General features: G+C 37.7%; 2 protein-coding genes across 2 annotated transcripts; one reads left to right on the top strand and one right to left on the bottom strand.

The window, feature by feature from the left end:
- Window positions 1-8,072: 8,072 nt before the first annotated feature.
- LOC142169168 (uncharacterized) lies at window positions 8,073-8,747 on the bottom strand. The gene is made up of 2 exons (XM_075230400.1): window positions 8,541-8,747; window positions 8,073-8,399 (listed from the first exon to the last, which is right to left on the bottom strand). The coding sequence occupies exons 1-2, from the start codon at window positions 8,745-8,747 to the stop codon at window positions 8,073-8,075; spliced, it is 534 nt and encodes a 177-aa protein (XP_075086501.1).
- Window positions 8,748-16,721: 7,974 nt separating this feature from the next.
- On the top strand, window positions 16,722-18,817 carry LOC142168642 (SNW/SKI-interacting protein-like). Its single transcript, XM_075229135.1, has one exon. It carries the CDS (start codon window positions 16,948-16,950, stop codon window positions 18,277-18,279), a length of 1,332 nt encoding a protein of 443 aa, XP_075085236.1. The 5' UTR covers window positions 16,722-16,947; the 3' UTR covers window positions 18,280-18,817.
- Window positions 18,818-19,782: the final 965 nt, after the last annotated feature.

Raw genomic sequence — 19,782 nt, 5'->3', positions numbered from 1 at the left:
CTCCTCGTCGCGTTCACGATGACCATCTGACCAACTCCTTCGCATTCGCGTTCCACTCTTCGCGTTCGCGAAGTCCAAACGACCCCAGGCCCCAATCTTCCTTTCTTATTCGCGTTCACATTGCCTGGGCCGCATTCGCGAAGACTTGCCCTGCTCCTTCTTCACGTTCGCATCCACATCTTCGCGTTCGCGAAGGCCAAACCATCAGTCCCTCAAATTCCTCTTCGCGAACGCGGGACTCCCTACGCGTTCGCAAAGAAGGAAATCAGACTTCAGCAACAGTAGTACAAACAGCTCCAATTTGGTCTGAAAACACCCCGAAACACACTCGAGCCCCTCGGGACCTCAACCAATAATACCACATCAAACAACGCCGGAATTACAAATCGCGCATCGAACCGAATTATAAGTTTTCAAATCTTTCAACTTTTATATTTTGTGCCAAAACGTATCAAATCAATCCGGAATAACTTCAAATTTTGCACACAAGTCATAATTGACGTAAGGGATCTATTCCCTTTTCCGGAATCGAAATCCGACCTTGTTATCAAAATTCACCCATCGGTCGGACTTTTCCAAAATCTTATATTTTCCAACTTTCGCCAAAACGTGTCGAATTGTCCTACGGACTTCCAAATCCAAATCCGAACATACGTCTAAGTTCGAAATCATCATACGAAGCTATTGCCATCATCGAAATTCCATTCTGGGGTCGTTTGCTCAAAAGTCAACTCCTCGGTCAACTCTTTCCATTTAAGCTTCAAAAATGAGAATTTTTCTTTAAATTAAATTTTGAATCTTCCGAAAACCAAACTCGACCACACACGCGCGTCATAATACATATTGTGAAGCTTATCGAAACCTTAAGTCACTGGACGGGGCGTAATTTCCTAAAACGACAAGTCAGGTCGTTACACCCTCTCAACCATTCGTTGAGCTTTAAGAAAAAGAAATAACTCTGCTAGGAGTATACTCTAAGGTACCTCTCCACTCTAATCGCGGTAAACCTGGCATAGCTAGTGTCATGGTCTTATTGTGACAATCAAGAATAGCATAATGGGGTGACAACCAGTCCATGCCCAAAATAATATCAAAGTCCACCATGCTGAGCAATAATAAATCGGCTCTGGTCTCAAAACCACTAAGAGCAATCAAACAAGACCGATACACGCGGTCCACAACAAGAGAATCTCCCACAGGAGTAGAAACATAAATAGGGAAACTCAAAGAATCCCGAGATACGCACAAATACGGGGCAAAATAAGAGGACACATAAGAATATGTAGAGCCTGGGTCAAATAATACCGACGCATCTCTATGAGAGACCGGAACAATACTTGTAATAACAGAATCAGAAGCAATTGCCTCTGTACGAGCAGGAATCGCAAAGTATCTGGCCTGGCCTCCCCCTCTAGTGCGACCTCTACCTCCCTGACCTCCACCTCGAGCTGGCGGAGCAGGTGGGGTGGCAGTTGGTGCTGTAATCATAGCCTGAGGACCCGGTGGAGCACGCTGTGGCTGACAAGTCGGTGGAGGTGCACCCCTCCTAATCCTGGGGTAATCCCTCACCACATGACGAGTGTCGCCACACTAAAAATAAGCTCTTGGAGGGCGTGGCTGCTGTGACTGGCTCGGGCCAGGTCTGCTGGACTGGCCACTAGGAACACCCCGTGCAGGAGGCACACTAGATACTGGCGGTGCATAATAAGGCTCCTGGGGCCTAGAAGGAGCTGGAACACCGCTGGCAGCTAGAAGAGCTGAATGAACGGGGTGGCTCACATAACCCCTACCATGGCGAGCTACTGGGACACGAGCCACAGAATAATAACCAGTATCTCGAGACCTCTTGGCCTCCCTCTCCTCTCTATCCCGAGCAAACATGCCCTCAAATCTCCTGGCAATACTCACAATCTGCGGATAATAAATATCCATCTCCAACTCCCTGTCCATACTACTACAGATGTTGGGGTGGAGTCCCTCAATAAACTGTTGAACCCTCACTCGAACTGTGGCAACTAAGGTCGGTGCATGTCGGGCCAAATAGCTGAAACAGACTGCATACAATAACATAGTCATAGCACCCTGGCACAGCTGCTCAAACTCTGCGCGCCATGAGTCCCTGAGGCTCTGAGGGACATACTCCCTCAAAAACATATTCGAGAACTGAGTCCATGTAAGTGAAGCTACCTTAGCCGGACCACCCAACTCATAAGCACGCCACCACTGATAGGCTGCTCCTCTAATCTGGAATATAGTAAAAGAAATCTTGCTCGTCTCCGCTACACCCATAGTACGGATAATACGATGACACTCCTCCAGAAAACCCTGAGCATCATCTGTAGCCAATCCGCTGAAGGTAGGTGGGTGGTACTTCTTGTACCTCTCAAGTCTGAGCTGCTCCACCTCAGAAGTTGCTGCCCTAATCTTAGGCTGAGCTGGAGCTACCGGCTGCATTGGTACAATCTCTAGAACTTGGTCGACCTGAACCCGCTGTTCTGGAGTACCGGTGATGGGAGTCTGTGCTCCTCCCCTGGCCTAAGATGTGGCAGGAGCAAGTGGAATCAATCCAACCTGAGCTAAGGTGTTGAACATGCTCAGAAACTGGGCTAGAGTCTTCTGGAGGGCTGGTGCAGCAACTGGTATCTCAGGTGTCTGCCCTCCAGCTGGAACTACTGGGGGATCCTCTAAAGCAGCTCGTGTGGGTGCTCTGGCTACACCACGTGGACGTCCTCGGCCTCTACTCCAACCCCGGCCTCTCTCATCTCTAGCAGGGGGAGCGGATGCCTGTTCATCCGATTCGCTTGTACGTGTCCTCACCATCTGTGAGAGAATAGAATACAGAAGTTTAGAATCTTTGAAGTCAACATTTTTTTGCACGATAAGAAATCAAAGTAGTGAAATTTTCCTAACAGCTCCATAGCCTCCCGAATATAAGTACAGACGTCTCCGTACCGATCCGCGAGACTCTAATAAACCGGCTTGTGACTCACGATACCTAAGAACCTAGAGCCCTGATACCAACTTGTCACGACCCAATTTACCCTCCGTGTGACATCGTGACGACACATAGTCTCTACAACTAGGTAAGCCTAATATTTTTGTGAAATAATGAAATAAAAATATAAATTTAACCAACTATTCAAAAACACACAACAATCCCAAAACCTGGAACATCGTGAATCACAAACTACAGGAGGAAAATCTAGTGTCTCTATACATCATAGTCTATCAAAATAAAATATAGAAGATAATGGACATAGGGAAGAGTAGAAGGGGACTCCGAAGTCTACGGACGCGGCAGATATACCTTGAAGTCTCCAAAGCTGTCCTGGCTCACTGATAGTGCGGCTGATAAGGAGCACCTGGATCTGCACACGAAAAACATGTGCAGAGAGTAGCATGAGTACACCACAATCGGTACCTAGTAAGTGCCAAGCCTAACCTCGGTCGAGTAGTGACGAGGTCAGGTCAGGTCCCTACTGGTAAATATATAATAAAATAAGATAGAGTGTAATACCGCAATGAAATAAAGGCTGAAAACTAACAACAATGAAATCATAGAAGGTATCAGCTCGGTACACATAAACACAACAGGGGATCTCCCGAGATACCGTCTCGTAGTCCCAAACGTAAATGTGCAGTACAGGGGGATCTCCCAGAATACCGTTCCGTAGTCTCAAAGTAAATATGCAGTGCAGGGGGATCTCTCGGAATACCGTTTCGTAGTCCCAAAGTAAATATGTAGTACAGGGAGATCTCCCAGAATACCGTTCCGTAGTCCCAAAGTAAATATACAGCGAAAATAATAGAATTCAATAATTACGGCACAAAATTCCACAATTCAACCTAAGTAACAGTTAAGGAAAGATAGGTAAATTCACTAAACATGTTGCATGTAGTTCAAGTAAACGGTTAAGGCAAGTAGACATGCTATTCTAATCTACCAGGATACTACACATGCTGATGAAATTCAAATAAGAAAGAAATCAGGTTATTACTTAGTAAAACAAATCGGGTTTTTACACAATTAGCCTGTGTACGTACTCGTCACCTCACGTACACGGCGCTCATATATCAAAAATAGTACAAAGCTTACGGGGAGTTTCCCTCACACAAGGTTAGGCAAGCCACCTACCTCGAACCAAGCTAAATCAATACGTAAGAATGCTTTTTCCACGAATATCCGGCTCCGAATGGCCCAAATCTAGCCAAAAGCAATTACATATCATAAATACAACCATAATAGACTCATCTAATTAATGAAATCAATACTTTAACGAAAATTCCGAAATTAACTCAAACTTCGCCCGTGGGGCCCACATCTCGGAATTCGGTAAAATTCATAAAATACGAACACCCATTCACTCACGAGTCTAACTATATAAAAATTATTCAAATCTGACCACAAATCCCCTTTCAAAACTCGAAATCTTTGTTGAAGAAGTTCTTCCAAATTGTTCCCAATTTCAACCCCAAAATCCAAAATTAAATGATGAAATCAACCATAGATTAGTGGGATATAACCATAAAGGAGTTAAGAATCGTTACCCAAATGATATCTCTGAAAACTCCCTCAAAATCTCGTCCAAATCTGAGCTCCCTATCTCAAGCATCCCTTCTTCGCGAACGCGGCCACACCGTCGCATTCGCGAAGCACAAAATTGCTTCGGTCCAAAATCCTTCATCATGAACGCGATGATCTACTCACGAACGTGAAGGTTACTTAGCTCGACCCTACGCGAACGCGGAAATAGCATCGCGAGCATAGGCAAAATGGCCTGGAGACTCAGTCGACCAACTTCCTCAACGCGAACGCGAGACCTCATCGTGAACGCGTAGACCAATTACCTCAGAGCTTCGCAAACGGGGGATATCCATCGCGAATGCGAAGCACAAATCCCACCTGCCACTAGATCCTCTTCGCAAACGCGAGAACCATGTCGCGAACGCGTAGCCTCAAGGTTCCACACCTTCACGAACATGAGAACAACATCGCGAACACGAAGAGTAATTCAGCTGCCCTTCCTAGATTCCTTACGTGAACGTGAGAACTCCCTCGCTAACGCGATAAAGAAAATGCCTGCAACAAAACACTAGAAATCTGCTATCTTCCAAAGTCCATAAGTGAGCCGTTAAGCATCCGAAACTCACCCGAGGCCCCTGGGACCTCGACCAAATATACCAACCAATCCTAAAACACCATACAAACTTAGTCGATCCCTCAAATCAAATCAAACAACGCTAAAATCATGAATCACCCTCCAATTCAAATTTAAAGAACTTGAAACTTCAAAATTCTACAACCGATGCCGAAACCTATCAAACCACGTCTGATTGACCCTAAATTTTGCACACAAGTCATATTCAACATTACGGACCTACTCCAACTTTCAGAATCGGAATCCAATCCCGATATCAAAATTTTCACTATCGGTCCAAAGCTCCAAAAAATTGACTTTCGCTAATTCAAGCCTAAATAAGCTACGGACCTCCAAAACACAATTCGGACACGCCCCCAAGTCCAAAATCACCTAACGGAGCTAACGGAATCAACGGAACTCCATTCCGGAGTCATCTTCACACAGTTTCGACTATGGTCAAAATCCTAAGACTTAAGCTCCCGTTTTAGGGACTAAGTATCCCAAAACACTCCAAAAACCAAAACGACACCTCCCGGTAAGTCACAATAGCATAAATAATTATGAAAGAAGCAGTTAAATAGGGGATCGGGGCTATAACTCTCAAAACAACCGGCCGGGTCATTACAAAGGCAACCTGGAAAGCATGCCCGATCCCTTTTTCTCCCTTTTTACAGTTCTGGTGGGAGCACTTCTGTTGGACCTCCAATTTTCCTCATCAAGCATCCATTTACTGGGGTTATTGGAGAAGATGTTAATCCTGACTTGTTGGAAGAATTCAACAAGTGGTTGTACCTTGGTACCGATACAGTTTCGAAGAGGTTAGTTTATACAATTTGTTCATATTTTCGAGTGCATTCATATTTTGGATTTCCACTTGAATCTACATATTTATTGTAATTGCTATGTGTTTAAATAGGAGGAAGGCGCCTTATTCTGTAAAAGATAACCATCTTAAGTCGTGGTATGATCTTGGAGTGGAGAAAGTTGATAAAAAGGAGTGGTTTTATACTTTGGCACATCCCGGGCAAGTCCTCAATGACTCGGTAAACACATACCCTGTCAGAATTTAATGACTAGTTGTATTATTCTGTCACCTCCAGATTTTATAGTTTTTTTGTAGATATATTGTAGTTAAATTGTAGGAAGCATTGAGAACTAAAGAAATCTATTTTTATGCAGCACATTGATGTTATTTTATACTATTTGAGAAAGAGAGGAAAGTATGGTCCTCAAAACAAGATACGGTTTACAACCACTGATTGTATGTTCAAGACTAGAATTGAACAAATTTATCAGAGGTACATTAATGCTCCTGCCGAAAAGAAGCTTAATGTTGTCGGATGTCGTATCAGAATACATATTGGGGTATAGGTTACTCGCAAATGTTGCATGGGATCAAGTTGATTTTGTGATTATGCCCATAAATATTGTGGAGAAATTTCATTGGTTGTTGGTTGTGTTTGACATTACCGATAGGGTTCTATATGTTTATGATTATATGGTCTCTTCACGAAATCACAACCTTGTTGAATCTGTTGTGAACAAGTTTGATGTTATGATCCCCCTCTACTTGTCATGCACCGGCTTCTATGGCAAGCGTCCAGACATCAACTACAAGAACACAAAGGCATATATTGAAAAAAGGTGTTACTGACCCTCTTGACATTCAGTTGTTGGTCAGTGAGATACTCCAGCAAAAAGAGGGATCACTGTATGAAAAAGCTGTTTTTCCTTCTATCTATTTAACAGATTTTATTTTACAATGAATGCTAAATCTTTTCCCCTAATTTTTTTTTTGCAGTGACTGTGGTGTATACGTGGCTGCATTTGCAGAATATGTCAGCAACGGAACGGCGAGGCCTTGTGCAAGTAGCGCCGCAAGGTGCCGTGCGCATGGGGCTAAGCTCAGTACGTTCCGATTGCCATCGATTGTTGCGGGCAACATCGGGAGGCGACATCGCTCGTGGCGACTGATGGCTTTTGGCAACGGAACGGCGAGGCCTCGTGCAAGTAGCGCCGCAAGGTGCCATGCGCATGGGGCTAAGCTAAGTACGTGCCGGTTGCCATCGGTTGTTATGGGCAACATCGGGAGGCGACATCGCTCGTGGTTGGAGAGCTAGCAGTTTCAAAGGAAGACCTTTCTGATATTGATCAACATCGTAGACGCTATGGAGTGCTACTTTGGGATTATGCTAGGAAGAAGCAAGATATTGGTGCAGTTAGTGAGAGCAAGGTGACTGGAATATTAGGAAGAAGAAAAGGTGCACCAGCTGTGAACGAGAGAACACAAGTCCGAAAGAAGAAGAATTAGTTGCCATTTTTTGTAGAAAAATTGTAGTTAGATTGTTTAGTTGTAGCTGTTTTTTAGTAAAGATGTAGACAAATTGTTATGTAAGAACAAGTCAGTTGAAGTTTATTTATAGCAGATTTGTGCTACAATTGTTTTACCCTATGTTTTGTTATTTTATCCAGGATACTGCTACTTAGAATAGGAAACATTTGTTGTTGTTTTTTTTTTTGGTTGAAAGTTGTTAGTACTTGATATTGTTATTGTTAGCATATAATTTCTTTACAATTTAACTACAATTATGTATTATACATACAAAAAATACATAATCCAATCAAGTTATGAAAGGCTGAAATTAATACACTCAATAATTAAACAAAACAAATACAAACCAACAACATTAAGAGTTGAAAATATTTCATTATAGGAGACAGCCTTTATTCAATTTATCAACACTATTACACCTCAACTATAATTCTCCAGAACACCTCAACACAATTTATCAAAAAATCTTGTGACTTTATCAAATTTTATTTCCTCTTGGGAGCATTCTTACAAGATCTTTTGTTATGCCCTTCTAGTACGCAGTCGCCACATGAAACCTTGTACTTCTTTGCATTTACTTCATCATATGGTTTGTATCTTTATTTTTGAGGTCTTCCTGGCTGTCTTTTCCCGGTAGGTGGTATTACAACTTCTTCAAATATATGTTGTGGCACATTCCATTTGCTTTCATCAGGAAGCGGGTCTACTGGTATTTCATAAGTATGCAAGAGGCTCTCCCTCGTGTAATAAGGAGAACAATAGTTTTCATAAGACTCATTCATGTGCCATAAAGCCGCCAAAGCATGTGCACAAGGAAGTTCATCAAGCTGGAATTGCCCACAACTACATCTCTTGTTTTGAAGACAAACAATATAGCGCTTCACACCATCTATCACTGTATGGATGTGATCTGTTAAAGCCCTCACCTAAAATTTCATTGCAAACACACAAAAAACTTGTTAGAAACATATACAAAAAAACTACAATTATTCAACATTTTATCTACAATGATTGTATGTATTTAGTTTGATGGAATAATTGATTAGATGTTATTGGATATAGCTTACTCTCAGCTTCTGCGATAATGTCATGTTGTCCTCCAACTCTTTGTTGTATTTTTTTCCAAGGTATGTAAATGTACCCTTTGCTTTCAATAACTTTTCATTAGTCCAACGTTCAAGAAGAGTCCGCATGTACTCTAATAGTTTTACTATCGGCAGCTCTTTTGCATCTCTTGTTACCGCATTCAATGACTCTGAAATGTTTGATGTCATCGTCTAAGTTCTGTTCACCATAGCATGTACTCGAGACCATCTGTGATAGCCAATATCGTATAGGTATGCTTTAACATGTGTGTCGATCTCTTCAATCTTTGACATTCTTTCATTAAATTCATCAAGCGTGTATGATCGTGCCATGGCAAAGTACAATTCGCTTAACTTTAGACGATCCTTCTTGAACTTTGACCTTATATTTGTCCAAATATGCCACATGCAAGCATAATGTGGCATGCCGGTATAAACAATAGATGTTGCCTTCAAGATACTCTCATTCTGATCCGAAACAACACACATATTTGGTTTTCACCATATGCATGTTTGAATTGCTCAAAAAACCACTTCCATGCATCATTTTCTGAATCAACAATAGCGTATGCCAGTGGTAATATGCTACCTATCATATGTGGAAAAAAGAAATTCAATTTCCATAATAAAACCGTAGAGGATAAAAAATACATACAAAAAACAAATTTACAATAATATTTCTACAATAAATCTACAATACTTGCTGCATCCATTGTGCTAGCTGTAAGCATTATTCTCCTGTATGCCGACTTCAAGAAGGTCCCATCAACTATTACAACTGGCCTACAATATTCCCAACTATTGATTGGCGTACTTAGCATAACAAATGCGTACAAGAAACAACCATCGTCAGTCTTCTGCAATTTAACTACTGACCCCGGATAAGTGTTCTCCAGAATATACAAATAACTAGGCAATCGACTGTAGGAGTCAGCAGGATGACCTCTCAAAAATTCCAAAACCTTTTCCTTTGCTCTCCAAGCTTGCATGTATGTTAAGTTCATGCCGTGTTCAGACAACATATCAGTTTGTATGTCTTTTGGTGTGTAAATTATCTTAGGATCCGCATATTTTGTTATAACCATGCTACCAACTACCATGACAGTAGGTTTGCGTTGTATGTATGTATTGTCCATCAAAGAGCATGTGTGCAATCTATTGAATTTTCGAACCTTGAACAATGTTGAATCATTTATGCTGGTGGACTTGAAGTGCCATGTACAATTGTCCCCAACACATACCAGGCAGTAGCTACAGAATAAAAATAATTTAAAGAATGTTATGAAAAATGTAGCTACAAAATAATAGGCTGTTTAAGCATAAAAATCTTATATTTAATAATTTATATACAAAAAAAACTATAAATTATATACAATTTGTATACAATAATATTACAAACTATAAAAATAAACAACAAATTAAACAAATATATGATTTTTGACCATTGAACTGTTCCTACCTTCTAGCACTAGACCTTTTCACCCTAAGTTGGAACTTGTTCATGACAGAATAATGCTCCATTGCACTGGCAATTATTTGCTTGTCTTTGTATACTTGACCTACTTCAATAACACTTGGTGTATGTTCTGTTATGATGATACTTTCATATTTCATTATCTCCGGAGATGTTGGCATATCAATCAACTTCAGTATTACAGATGAATCTGCAATCAATCAAAGCTAACTACAGTTTTGACATATATTGTAGATAGTTTGTAGTAAAATTGTAGAACACGTGAAATTCAATACTTTTATATTCATAACAGTTGAACTACACTTGTTATGTAGTTTTTTGTAGCAATATTGTAGAAAAAGTGAAGAACGCATGAAATATAAACAAACATCACCACTGATATAACAGAGCAAACCTGCAATTGTGTTCGAATTAGAGATATTGCATTCCAAATTAAAATCACGCACTGTTATACATAGTGGATACATTTCTAAGCTTTTGTTTTTATTTTTTGTCTCCATGTATACTCGAACTCCCATATCGTTCCGAATTTCCATTGGAGGACAATGTTCGTTGACAATGTATTTGATTTCGGTAATTTTTTCTGATGTATCGATCATTAGATGCTCTGCGATTGCAGAATTCAATTGACTATAATTTGAATCTTCGCTGACTACAATTCTGTCAACATTAAAATCTTTGTATCTCCCAAAGCTATCCCAATTACCATTTAGCTGAAGCATAATAGCTTTTTTCGACATTATTTTGCGAAATTCAGTACAATTGTAGATAATTGCTTTGCTTATGGTTGTGAAACCAGAATAGACAGAGAAAAGTAGAGTATCGAAAAAGCAGAGTATCGGAATAGTGAGAAAAATGACTTGATTGCAGGCTTAATTCATTGCGATTATTGCGTTGCAAAAATCTCGGTAGAATCCTACGCAATCCCAAAATCCCGCTTCTAAAAAAGGAATGCTACTGCATAAAGGATTCTAGTTTAAATAATTGTATAGAATTTGTAGAAAAAACGTGTTCAGACCGGGTAATTAAGTAAACATGGATATTTTTGGTAATAAAATTTCATATAGTGTATAGGAATGAAAACATCCCTTTATATATGTACCATTAGGTTGCAATGTTTGTTAGTGGACTGTATCATGATAGGAATTTTCTCTGAATTATGACTTGATAAGAATAATTTTTTAAAAAAAAGTTGAGACACAAAATAAGATATACACACACAATTATCTAAAACTTCTTTTTGCATAGACTATTCGAGTGGGTCGGGCTCGTCCGGGTCGAGAAAAAAAGTAACCGACCGGTCACCAATTCGGGCCGGGTTCCGAGTTCGACAAATCGGGCTTAACGGGTCCGGCCCCATCCGGTCAAAAATGAAACCGAAACGATTCCGGGCCTACCGGTCCAGGCTGGGTTTGTGTAATTTTTTATTATTATTATTATTTTATATATATATTCTATAACTAAAGTAAAAATATAAAACAAAAAAATAATTTTATAAAAAGAGTGTTTGAATAAAGGATGCAAAGACTTTAAAATTCTTATATTTGAATATTTCATTAAGAAATTAAGATAATAGAATACAATGGAGATAGAAAAAAATTGCACTTATAATTTGCAAGTTCTTTTTTTATTTCAAACTTGCAAATTAAAGTTTACATCTAACAACAACTAAATTAACGAAAAAAGAGTAAATTTAAAGTTTAATTATTAAATATAAATCTAGAACTTCAAAGGTTTTGCATTGCCTTAGTAAGTTCTTCATAATCAATATGAACTTCTTGGCCATCTTCTGGAATGTTAAATTCAGATGGATGACCATGTGTTAATATATCTCCAAGTTCCTCGTCTTCTGGTTTATCAACATCTTCACGTCCATGATTTCTTCGTTCCAATCTAATCCAATCTCTGAAACATACTAAAACTTCCAAAGCATTGCATCTCAATGAGTGACGGATGTCTCCTAGTTGTTGTCTTGCTTGACTAAATGCACTCTCTGACGCAATAGTTGAAATTGGCACATTCAGCACATCCCGAGCCATAGCGAAAACAACAAAAAATTGCTTTTCATTCTCATGCCACCATCCCAACGGAGAAAATACATTATTGCGAGGCTCTGATTGCTTTTGCAAGTAGAATTGAAGTTCATCAATGTTCCTGCTACTGGTTTGAGTGGAAGGAAACGTAGCCCAAATATTATAACCATCAAGACTTTCATCTTCATCCATATTAGCAGATATAGTAGAAGTAGTACAATGCATAGTGGAATTAACATTGCCTGCATTAATAGCAGCATCATCAATTATATTTGCATAATAATTATATAATTGTTGTAAATAATCATTTAGCTTGTTCATACAATAAATTATATATATCTGAGGTTTCAGTTGGTCCAATCTCCATATAACTATATAAAACATTGATTAATTGGTGACAATTAGACATCTTTATAGAAGGATTTAAAACAACACCAATTAAGTAAATCGGAAGAATTGGAAAGAAATATTTTTTGAATTTGGCTTGCATTTTTTCAAAAATATCCTTATATTTTTCTTTCTTCTAAAATTCAGAGAGTAGAAAAGAAATTTCAGCTATATGTACTAAAGCCATAGTAACAATAGGGTAATATACTCCAGAAAACTCAACAGTAGCTGTATAAATTTATGTACAAATTGAACAACATCATTAATGGCCTCCCAAGTATTAGTTGTTAACATACAGTTTGGATCAGTACAATGCGCATTAGCAACTTCAATTATTGGCAATCTATATTTGTAGCAACATTTTAAAAATAAGTATGTATAATTCCATCTAGTAACAATTTCATCTGGCATGAATTTGGGTTTAAGGTTATGCTCCGTTCACTTAGTCTTAAATTCCCTAATTCTAGATTATCTATTATTTCCTTGAATAACACCCACTGCTCTTCTAACATGAGTAATCTCAGTCTAAAATAAATCAAGACCACTTTTAACGATTAAATTATAAACACGGCATGCACACCTAACATGAAAATTTTCGTCTAGTGGTGGTTTCAAATGCAGTCTTAATATTGAAATAGCGGCATTATTGTTAGAAGCATTATCAAAAGACATACACAATACTTTTTTATTAAGATTATAAAATTCAACAACTTCGCAAATAGTAGTACTTACAAAAATAGCAGTATGACTTTGATTCATCATATTTAAAAGCGATAATACGTTTTTGCATACAATAATTATTATCTATCCAATGACATATAATTGTTAAATAATCATTTCCATTTACAGCATGGCCAATATCAGAAGTTAGAGAAACTCTACAAGGAAGGTGGTCAAACAAATAACGTATGTATGTCTGATATTGTCCATTAAGTCTAAAGATATCAGATCTACAAGTACTTCTAGGTATACCTTTAAATAAGGGATTATAAATCTTTTGAATATACATAGTTAGATATGATGAAGAAGCAAAAGAAAAAGGTAGACAACCCAAAGCAATTATTTTTCCTAACTCCTCACGATCCTTCATTTTATCATATTTCATAAGTCCTCCAGTACTAGGGTTTAGAGTTCCTTGATTTTCATCTAAATCAGAGCCCCATTCTATAGGATGAGTAATTTTTAAATGTCTACTAAGTGTTTCAGTCCCCCCTAAACTTCCTCTAGTCTTATGTTTAAAATCATCCTTACAAAGTTTACATCTAACTCTATCATAATTCTCTATTTCATCAAAATATTTCCAAACTTTACTTCTTTTCCTCCGATTAGTAGTCGGGGCCACAGGTGGTCTACTACTAGTACCACGACCACCACCCTTGCTACTAACTCCAACACTACTAGGTGTAAGTGGTGTCTCATCTTCAATTTCTAATTCATTATCTTCTATACAGAAATCTTCCTGTAATTGTTCATAATCTATATTATTATCAGATGATGTTTCAGAAATATGTGTAGAGTCATTTAAATTACTACTAGATGTTGAAGTAGTACCTCTTTTTCTATTTTTCCGATTACCCCGATTAGCAACCTTATTACAAACTCTTTTTGCAGCATTAAACATATTGTGAAAATGTAACTACTAACAAAAATTAAATATGCAAATAAAATAGTAAATAAGAGAAATAGTTTGAGGGAGTGCACCGAATTTCGAAATAAGTTGAACACTTTGATGATTTTCGCAACTCCAATGTTACCACGAAGAAACGTCAATTGTTCAAAGTTCAAACTTCAAATAATACGATAAATTAAATTCCAAAAAAAAATGAGAGCCAAATAATTGATTGCACTTTAGGTGAAGAATGAGAGAATGACAATTGAGATTTGAGTTTGAGAAATGAGAGATGAGTGAAGAAATGAAGAAGAGAGGGAGTGTATTTATAGTTTTTCAAAGGGCTAAATTAGTAATTACTAAAAGTGTTATTTATACAAAACATTGCCCAAAAAAGGGCCATTCTTGCAATAATTCCGTTGGGCAACAGTCAAATTTGAAACTGACCGTTGATAATGGTTTTAAAAAAAATCAAAAATAGTCGTTGAACTGGGTCGGGCCGGTTAATCGGTTCAATAGAAAATTTATTACAGCGGTTTAGACCGGTCCGGTTAACCGAAATTTTTTTTTATATGGACCAACCCTCCTAACCCTCCCCTAACCCAGCCCACCCGTCCCCCTAACTACCGAACCGGGCCGGTCCAGAAACGGGTCAACCCGACCCGTTTGTCACCTTTAGATAAAGATACTCAATTTCCACTCAAAATTTTAAAATCACAAATAATAGTAACTCTTATAGCGTAATGTGTTGCAAATTCAAGTAAATATTTCACTGATCAAACAATTCGCAGTTGACATTCGTGTTTTATGATGAAGGTTTTATAAAAGGATTTGACTTATCCTTTTTCTACATGAATTCCTGCAATAAGTTTATATCCCATTGAATTGAAAATATAATTCAAATAGAAAAACAAGGAAATGCGGTTATCCATGTATAACTGGATTTTTCTATAGGAAAATACCAATAATTTGATGGTTATTTGAATCCAAATTTTACTTAAATAAAGAGTCCAATTAGAAAAGAAAAGAAAACTAAACTCTCCTTCATAATTCACTCTAAACTCCACGCAAGATTCAGCTGTGTTTTTAATACTCATGAATGTATATTAGGTGGCCCCTTAGGCGCTTGTCATGCCGAAGATATTTGATAGCTGACTCATCTTACGGTTAGAACTAAAGCACCTCTCTACCAGGTTAATTATAAGTCAAAAACTACGGGGCAAACATCATTTTTAGCCGCGGCATAAATTATTTATATTTGTTAGTCGCAGAAGTATATAAAATTTATATATAATTCGTATATAACATACATAATTATATTTATATATTTATATATATATATTTCGGCTATTATTTTGAGATCAGCTATATGATGTCATTTTTTCAAAACAATTCTATTTCATTAAGTGTCAATTTAGTGAAGTGCGGACGTGAATTTAAGTTCAGAAAATAATTATTCCAGCAAATTGATTCTAAATGAGTTAAATTCAACTTTAATCAATGTCGAGTTAGGAAGACATCCTATTTACAAGAAGAAAATTGCGTAGTGACCAAGTAACTAACTTGGTCACCAAGCCACTAATTAAATTAGTTCTCTAGTAACTAGCTTGATCACCAAGTAACTAGCTTGGTCTCCAAGTAAATTTAGAATAATCACAATTAATATTTCTGCAACATTTGCTTCTTAAGAATATTTGTTTGTTGCATACATTTTTGATCGGCTTACGATTTTTTTGTAGCATGAGTATTATTTCAATCTTACTTTATTAAATTTTTGATAAGTAAATATATGTTTAGTAAAAATAAACATATGATCTATTAAGATATTCTTATGGATGAATTTTCTTAATAACATATGATCATTATTTTTTTTAGTCGCCTGACAATAATTTTTCATTGATGTACACTTTCAAGACGATCGAACTTAATAATTAAACATAAGAATCAATATGATACCTAAATAATGATATGCTCTATTTAATTTCAAATTCGAAAAAGATATAAGAATTTAATAGCTCTTGACATATGAATATGGAAGAACAAAGAGATTGACGCATTTCAGTAACACTTGATAAGAAAGTGATTATACAACCTGTTATTTAAAGTCAATAAAAATGAAGTCAGAAATATTTCTAGATATTTTATAAAGAATTTTTTCTAGATATTTTATAAAGAAATTTTATATAAGGTTTTAAAAGTATATATAAAAATCATACATTTATTTGTCGGTTTGGTTCGTTTTTTTTACTCAATACCAAACCAAATCAAACCAAATATAATCGGATTTTCAATCGGTTTGATTTAACTATTTGGTTTGGTGTGGTTTTTCGATTCGGTTTGTACACCCATGTAAGTATTTCAAAAATAAACTAAACATAAAAGAAGATGACAATAAAATAATATATTGGCAAGATCCAGCGAGTACTGAGCACTTGAACATGTTTTTAAAAAAGATTCTAAAATAAATACTCTACTTTTATTCGCAATTCCTCATCTTATTTTTATAAATGAGCTTTTTAATTGTTTTGTAATTAAGTGAATATATATATAGGTAAATCAATTTTTTTTAAAACGCATGTTGCAAATTAAAAAAAAGGAGCGGTGCAAAAGTGTACAGAAATATATAAACATTATATGTAAAGAACTTTTCCTTATGTATAGGGACGATTTTAGGATCCCAATCCTTGTATCAGTAGGAGTAGAATCCTCTTCTTCGTAGAATTTCATTCCTTTTAGGGTTACTCCGTAAAAACTAAAACATAATATAAAACCAAACATACCAATTCATTCCCCAACATATTCTTTTCTAGTTATGGCCTGTCCTCCACCATTAAAACGGATACAGGATTTTGGGGATGGATTCATTATGTATAATATCCTCTTGATATGGGCAGAAACAAAGATTGGGGAAGGACTCTGCCTGTTACCGTAGGCGAGTACGGTGAAGTGAGATATGATGCAATTGTGAGGCAGGGTGAGAACGTTAAGAAAATTGTTTATTATCAGCACAAGGATCTTGTCCCGAAGGTTGTGAAAGATGAGGATCATGACGAAGACTTGGATGTGGAAGAGAAGCAAAAAATAATTGAGGAGACGGCCCGGGAGACGAAGGCTGCCCTTGAGAAGATGATAAATGTTGCAGCCGCACAGTCCACTAAAGTTCCTGCACAATCTCAAGACCCCAAGTTCATTAAGTACAATCCTTCCCAGAAGTCATCAGCATATAATTCAGGCGCAGTGGAGAGGATTATTAGGATGGTGGAGATGCCGGTGGACCCTATCGAGACACCTAAGTTCAAGCACAAGAAGGTCCCCAGGGCCTCTGGTTCACCACCTGTGCCTCTTATGCGTTCTCCTCCTCGTCCTGTTACAGTCAAGGACCAACAGGATTGGAAGATACCCCCTTGTATATCAAATTGGAAGAACCCCAAAGGTTATACAATCCCTCTTGATAGGCGTCTTGCTGCTGATGGCAGGGGACTTCAAGAGGTCCATGTCAATGATAATATGGCAAAACTTTTGGAGGCTCTCTATGTTGCAGAAGAGAAAGCCCGAGAAGCGGTTGCAATGCGTTCAAAGGTGCAGAAAGAGCTGATGATGAAAGAGAAGGAAAAGAAAGAGATGGAACTTCTGCAGTTGGCTCGCAAGGCAAGATCTGAGAGAATTGCTGCAGGTCCTATGAGTAGTGTGAATTATGACTGTGGATTATTGAGAGAGAAGATACGTGAGAGAGAGAAGATACGTGAGGAGAGACGTCGGGAGAGGAGATTGGAGGCAGCAAAAGATGCTGCAGCAGTGGGTGGTAAGAAGAGAAAGATCACCAGAGATAGAGACCGTGATATCAGCGAAAAGGTGGCTCTTGGGATGGCTTCTACATCAAGAGGACATGTCATGATGTATGACCAGAGATTGTTCAACCAGGAGAAGGGGATGGATTCTGGATTTGCTAGTACTGACGATGCCTACAACATCTATGATAAAGGCCTATTTACTGCTCAGCCTACTCTTTCTACTCTATACAGACCGAAGAAAGATGTGGATTCTGATATATATGGAGGTGCTGATGAGCAGCAGCTGAAGAAGATCAGGAATACAGATCGCTTTAAGCCTGACAAGGCATTTGTTGGAACATGTGAGAGGGTTGATGCAAGAGATAGACATGTGGAATTTGAGGATGCTGATCCATTTGGTTTGGACCAGCTCTGGCCAGCGGTTTAGAACAGTATGGCAAATGACTCTTATCCAAATCGCAAGACAGACTCAAGAATTGGGATGAGTACGTAGCTAGACTCACTTTCCTTCCATTTTCTTGCAAAAGATTTAAAAGAGCATAGAAACCGTTCACTCTCTTGCATAATCAATTTTCAGTGGCTAAACTTGTTTGAAAACTTTAGGCCTATAGATGTTTATTCAATACATTCTGCCATTCTTTGTATTACCTGGTCCCTCTTCATCTATGCATCAAATTTCATTTCTTGAAGCTAATAGATTTCATTTCAGTTTTTTCATGTCTCATTGCAGATGTATAACGTTGCGCACCTATATGTTTTTAAGAAGTACAAGAATTCAAATGTGCTCCTTTTGGCATTAGTTTCATCATTTTGCTGAGCAACTTCCCATATATGTGCCAACAGCATAAACAGAACAATCACGATATTAACCTGCTCATGTTTTCTCTGTCCATTAAACGTAGTCTTTTATTTCATAATTGGACCTGCAAAATGGCTACCACGACAGAGACAATAACCAACTTACTAACGTAGTAATTGCAAATTTAGCAAAGATTTTTCTTCTAAGCCTCACCTAAATCTGCCTCCTTCAACAATCCATCTTGGTAATTAATCACATGTGAAATTAGTTTCAGCATATCACTGTTAAAGCTCAGATACATTTGGAGGAGAATATAACCTCAATTTTAGCAAAAAGTAGAGAAACTTATTCACTTGTTTTCGGCTTATGTCAAGCACCAGGGGCGGACCTAGAGCATTGGCTACGGGTTCCCGGGAACCCAGTAACTTTTGTGTAGACCCTATATTTATATTAAGAAATTCACTAAATATTTGTAAATATCTAACTGTGAACCCAGATATTATTGCATATTAATTTAAAATTACGGTAGGAACTCATAAGCTTCAAATCCTGGATCCGCCTCTGTCAAGCACCTTACATCAAAGTTCTCTCCTTTTCACACTATCATTTTTTCCATATTGCAATTCACAGTATAAGTGTTATTACAGTTAATGCGCCTAAGCTGAAACTTCCCATAGACGACTGAACGCCAAACAAAAGAAACACATAGTGGAAGAGGTTAATTTATTGCGACCCAAAAGATACCACAAAAGTTAACTGGAATACAATATGGTTCGAGAAGATATTAATGAAGCTAAATAGGGTTAAACTGTTAGAAAATTCTAATTAACTGAACACCTCAATATTCATTTTATACAAGTTCATAAGTTATCCAACTTGGAAATAGGGTGAATTTGTCAGTATGACTGAGTTATACCTTGTCAACAGCTATAATTCTATATTGAACATTTTGTTAGTAAAGAATTCATAACGGTTCTTTACGGACCCAAAGACAGCCTAAGTTTCTGCATACCCGCATAGTTAGTCAGTGTAATTTGTTTGCTACAATTATTGGATATTCAGCAACCTGTGCGTCTAGCTTGCTTCCATCACCGTTAATAAAGTCCTCTCACAAAGTAAAGATGGTTGGAT

The sequence above is a fragment of the Nicotiana tabacum genome, chromosome 14 (genome assembly GCF_000715075.1).
Source record: "Nicotiana tabacum cultivar K326 chromosome 14, ASM71507v2, whole genome shotgun sequence".
NCBI lineage: Eukaryota > Viridiplantae > Streptophyta > Magnoliopsida > Solanales > Solanaceae > Nicotiana > Nicotiana tabacum.
Note: the sequence above shows the minus strand (reverse complement) of the source record. Positions and strands in the feature narration are given on the sequence as shown.

Coding starts and splice junctions, on each gene's coding strand:
- LOC142169168 (XM_075230400.1), bottom strand. CDS start 8,747: ATGACATCAAACATTTCAGAGTCATTGAATGCGGTAACAAGAGATGCA. Junction 8,400..8,540: donor CATTATCGCAGAAGCTGAGA/GTAAGCTATATC, acceptor ATGAAATTTTAG/GTGAGGGCTTTAACAGATCA.
- LOC142168642 (XM_075229135.1), top strand. CDS start 16,948: ATGGGCAGAAACAAAGATTGGGGAAGGACTCTGCCTGTTACCGTAGGC.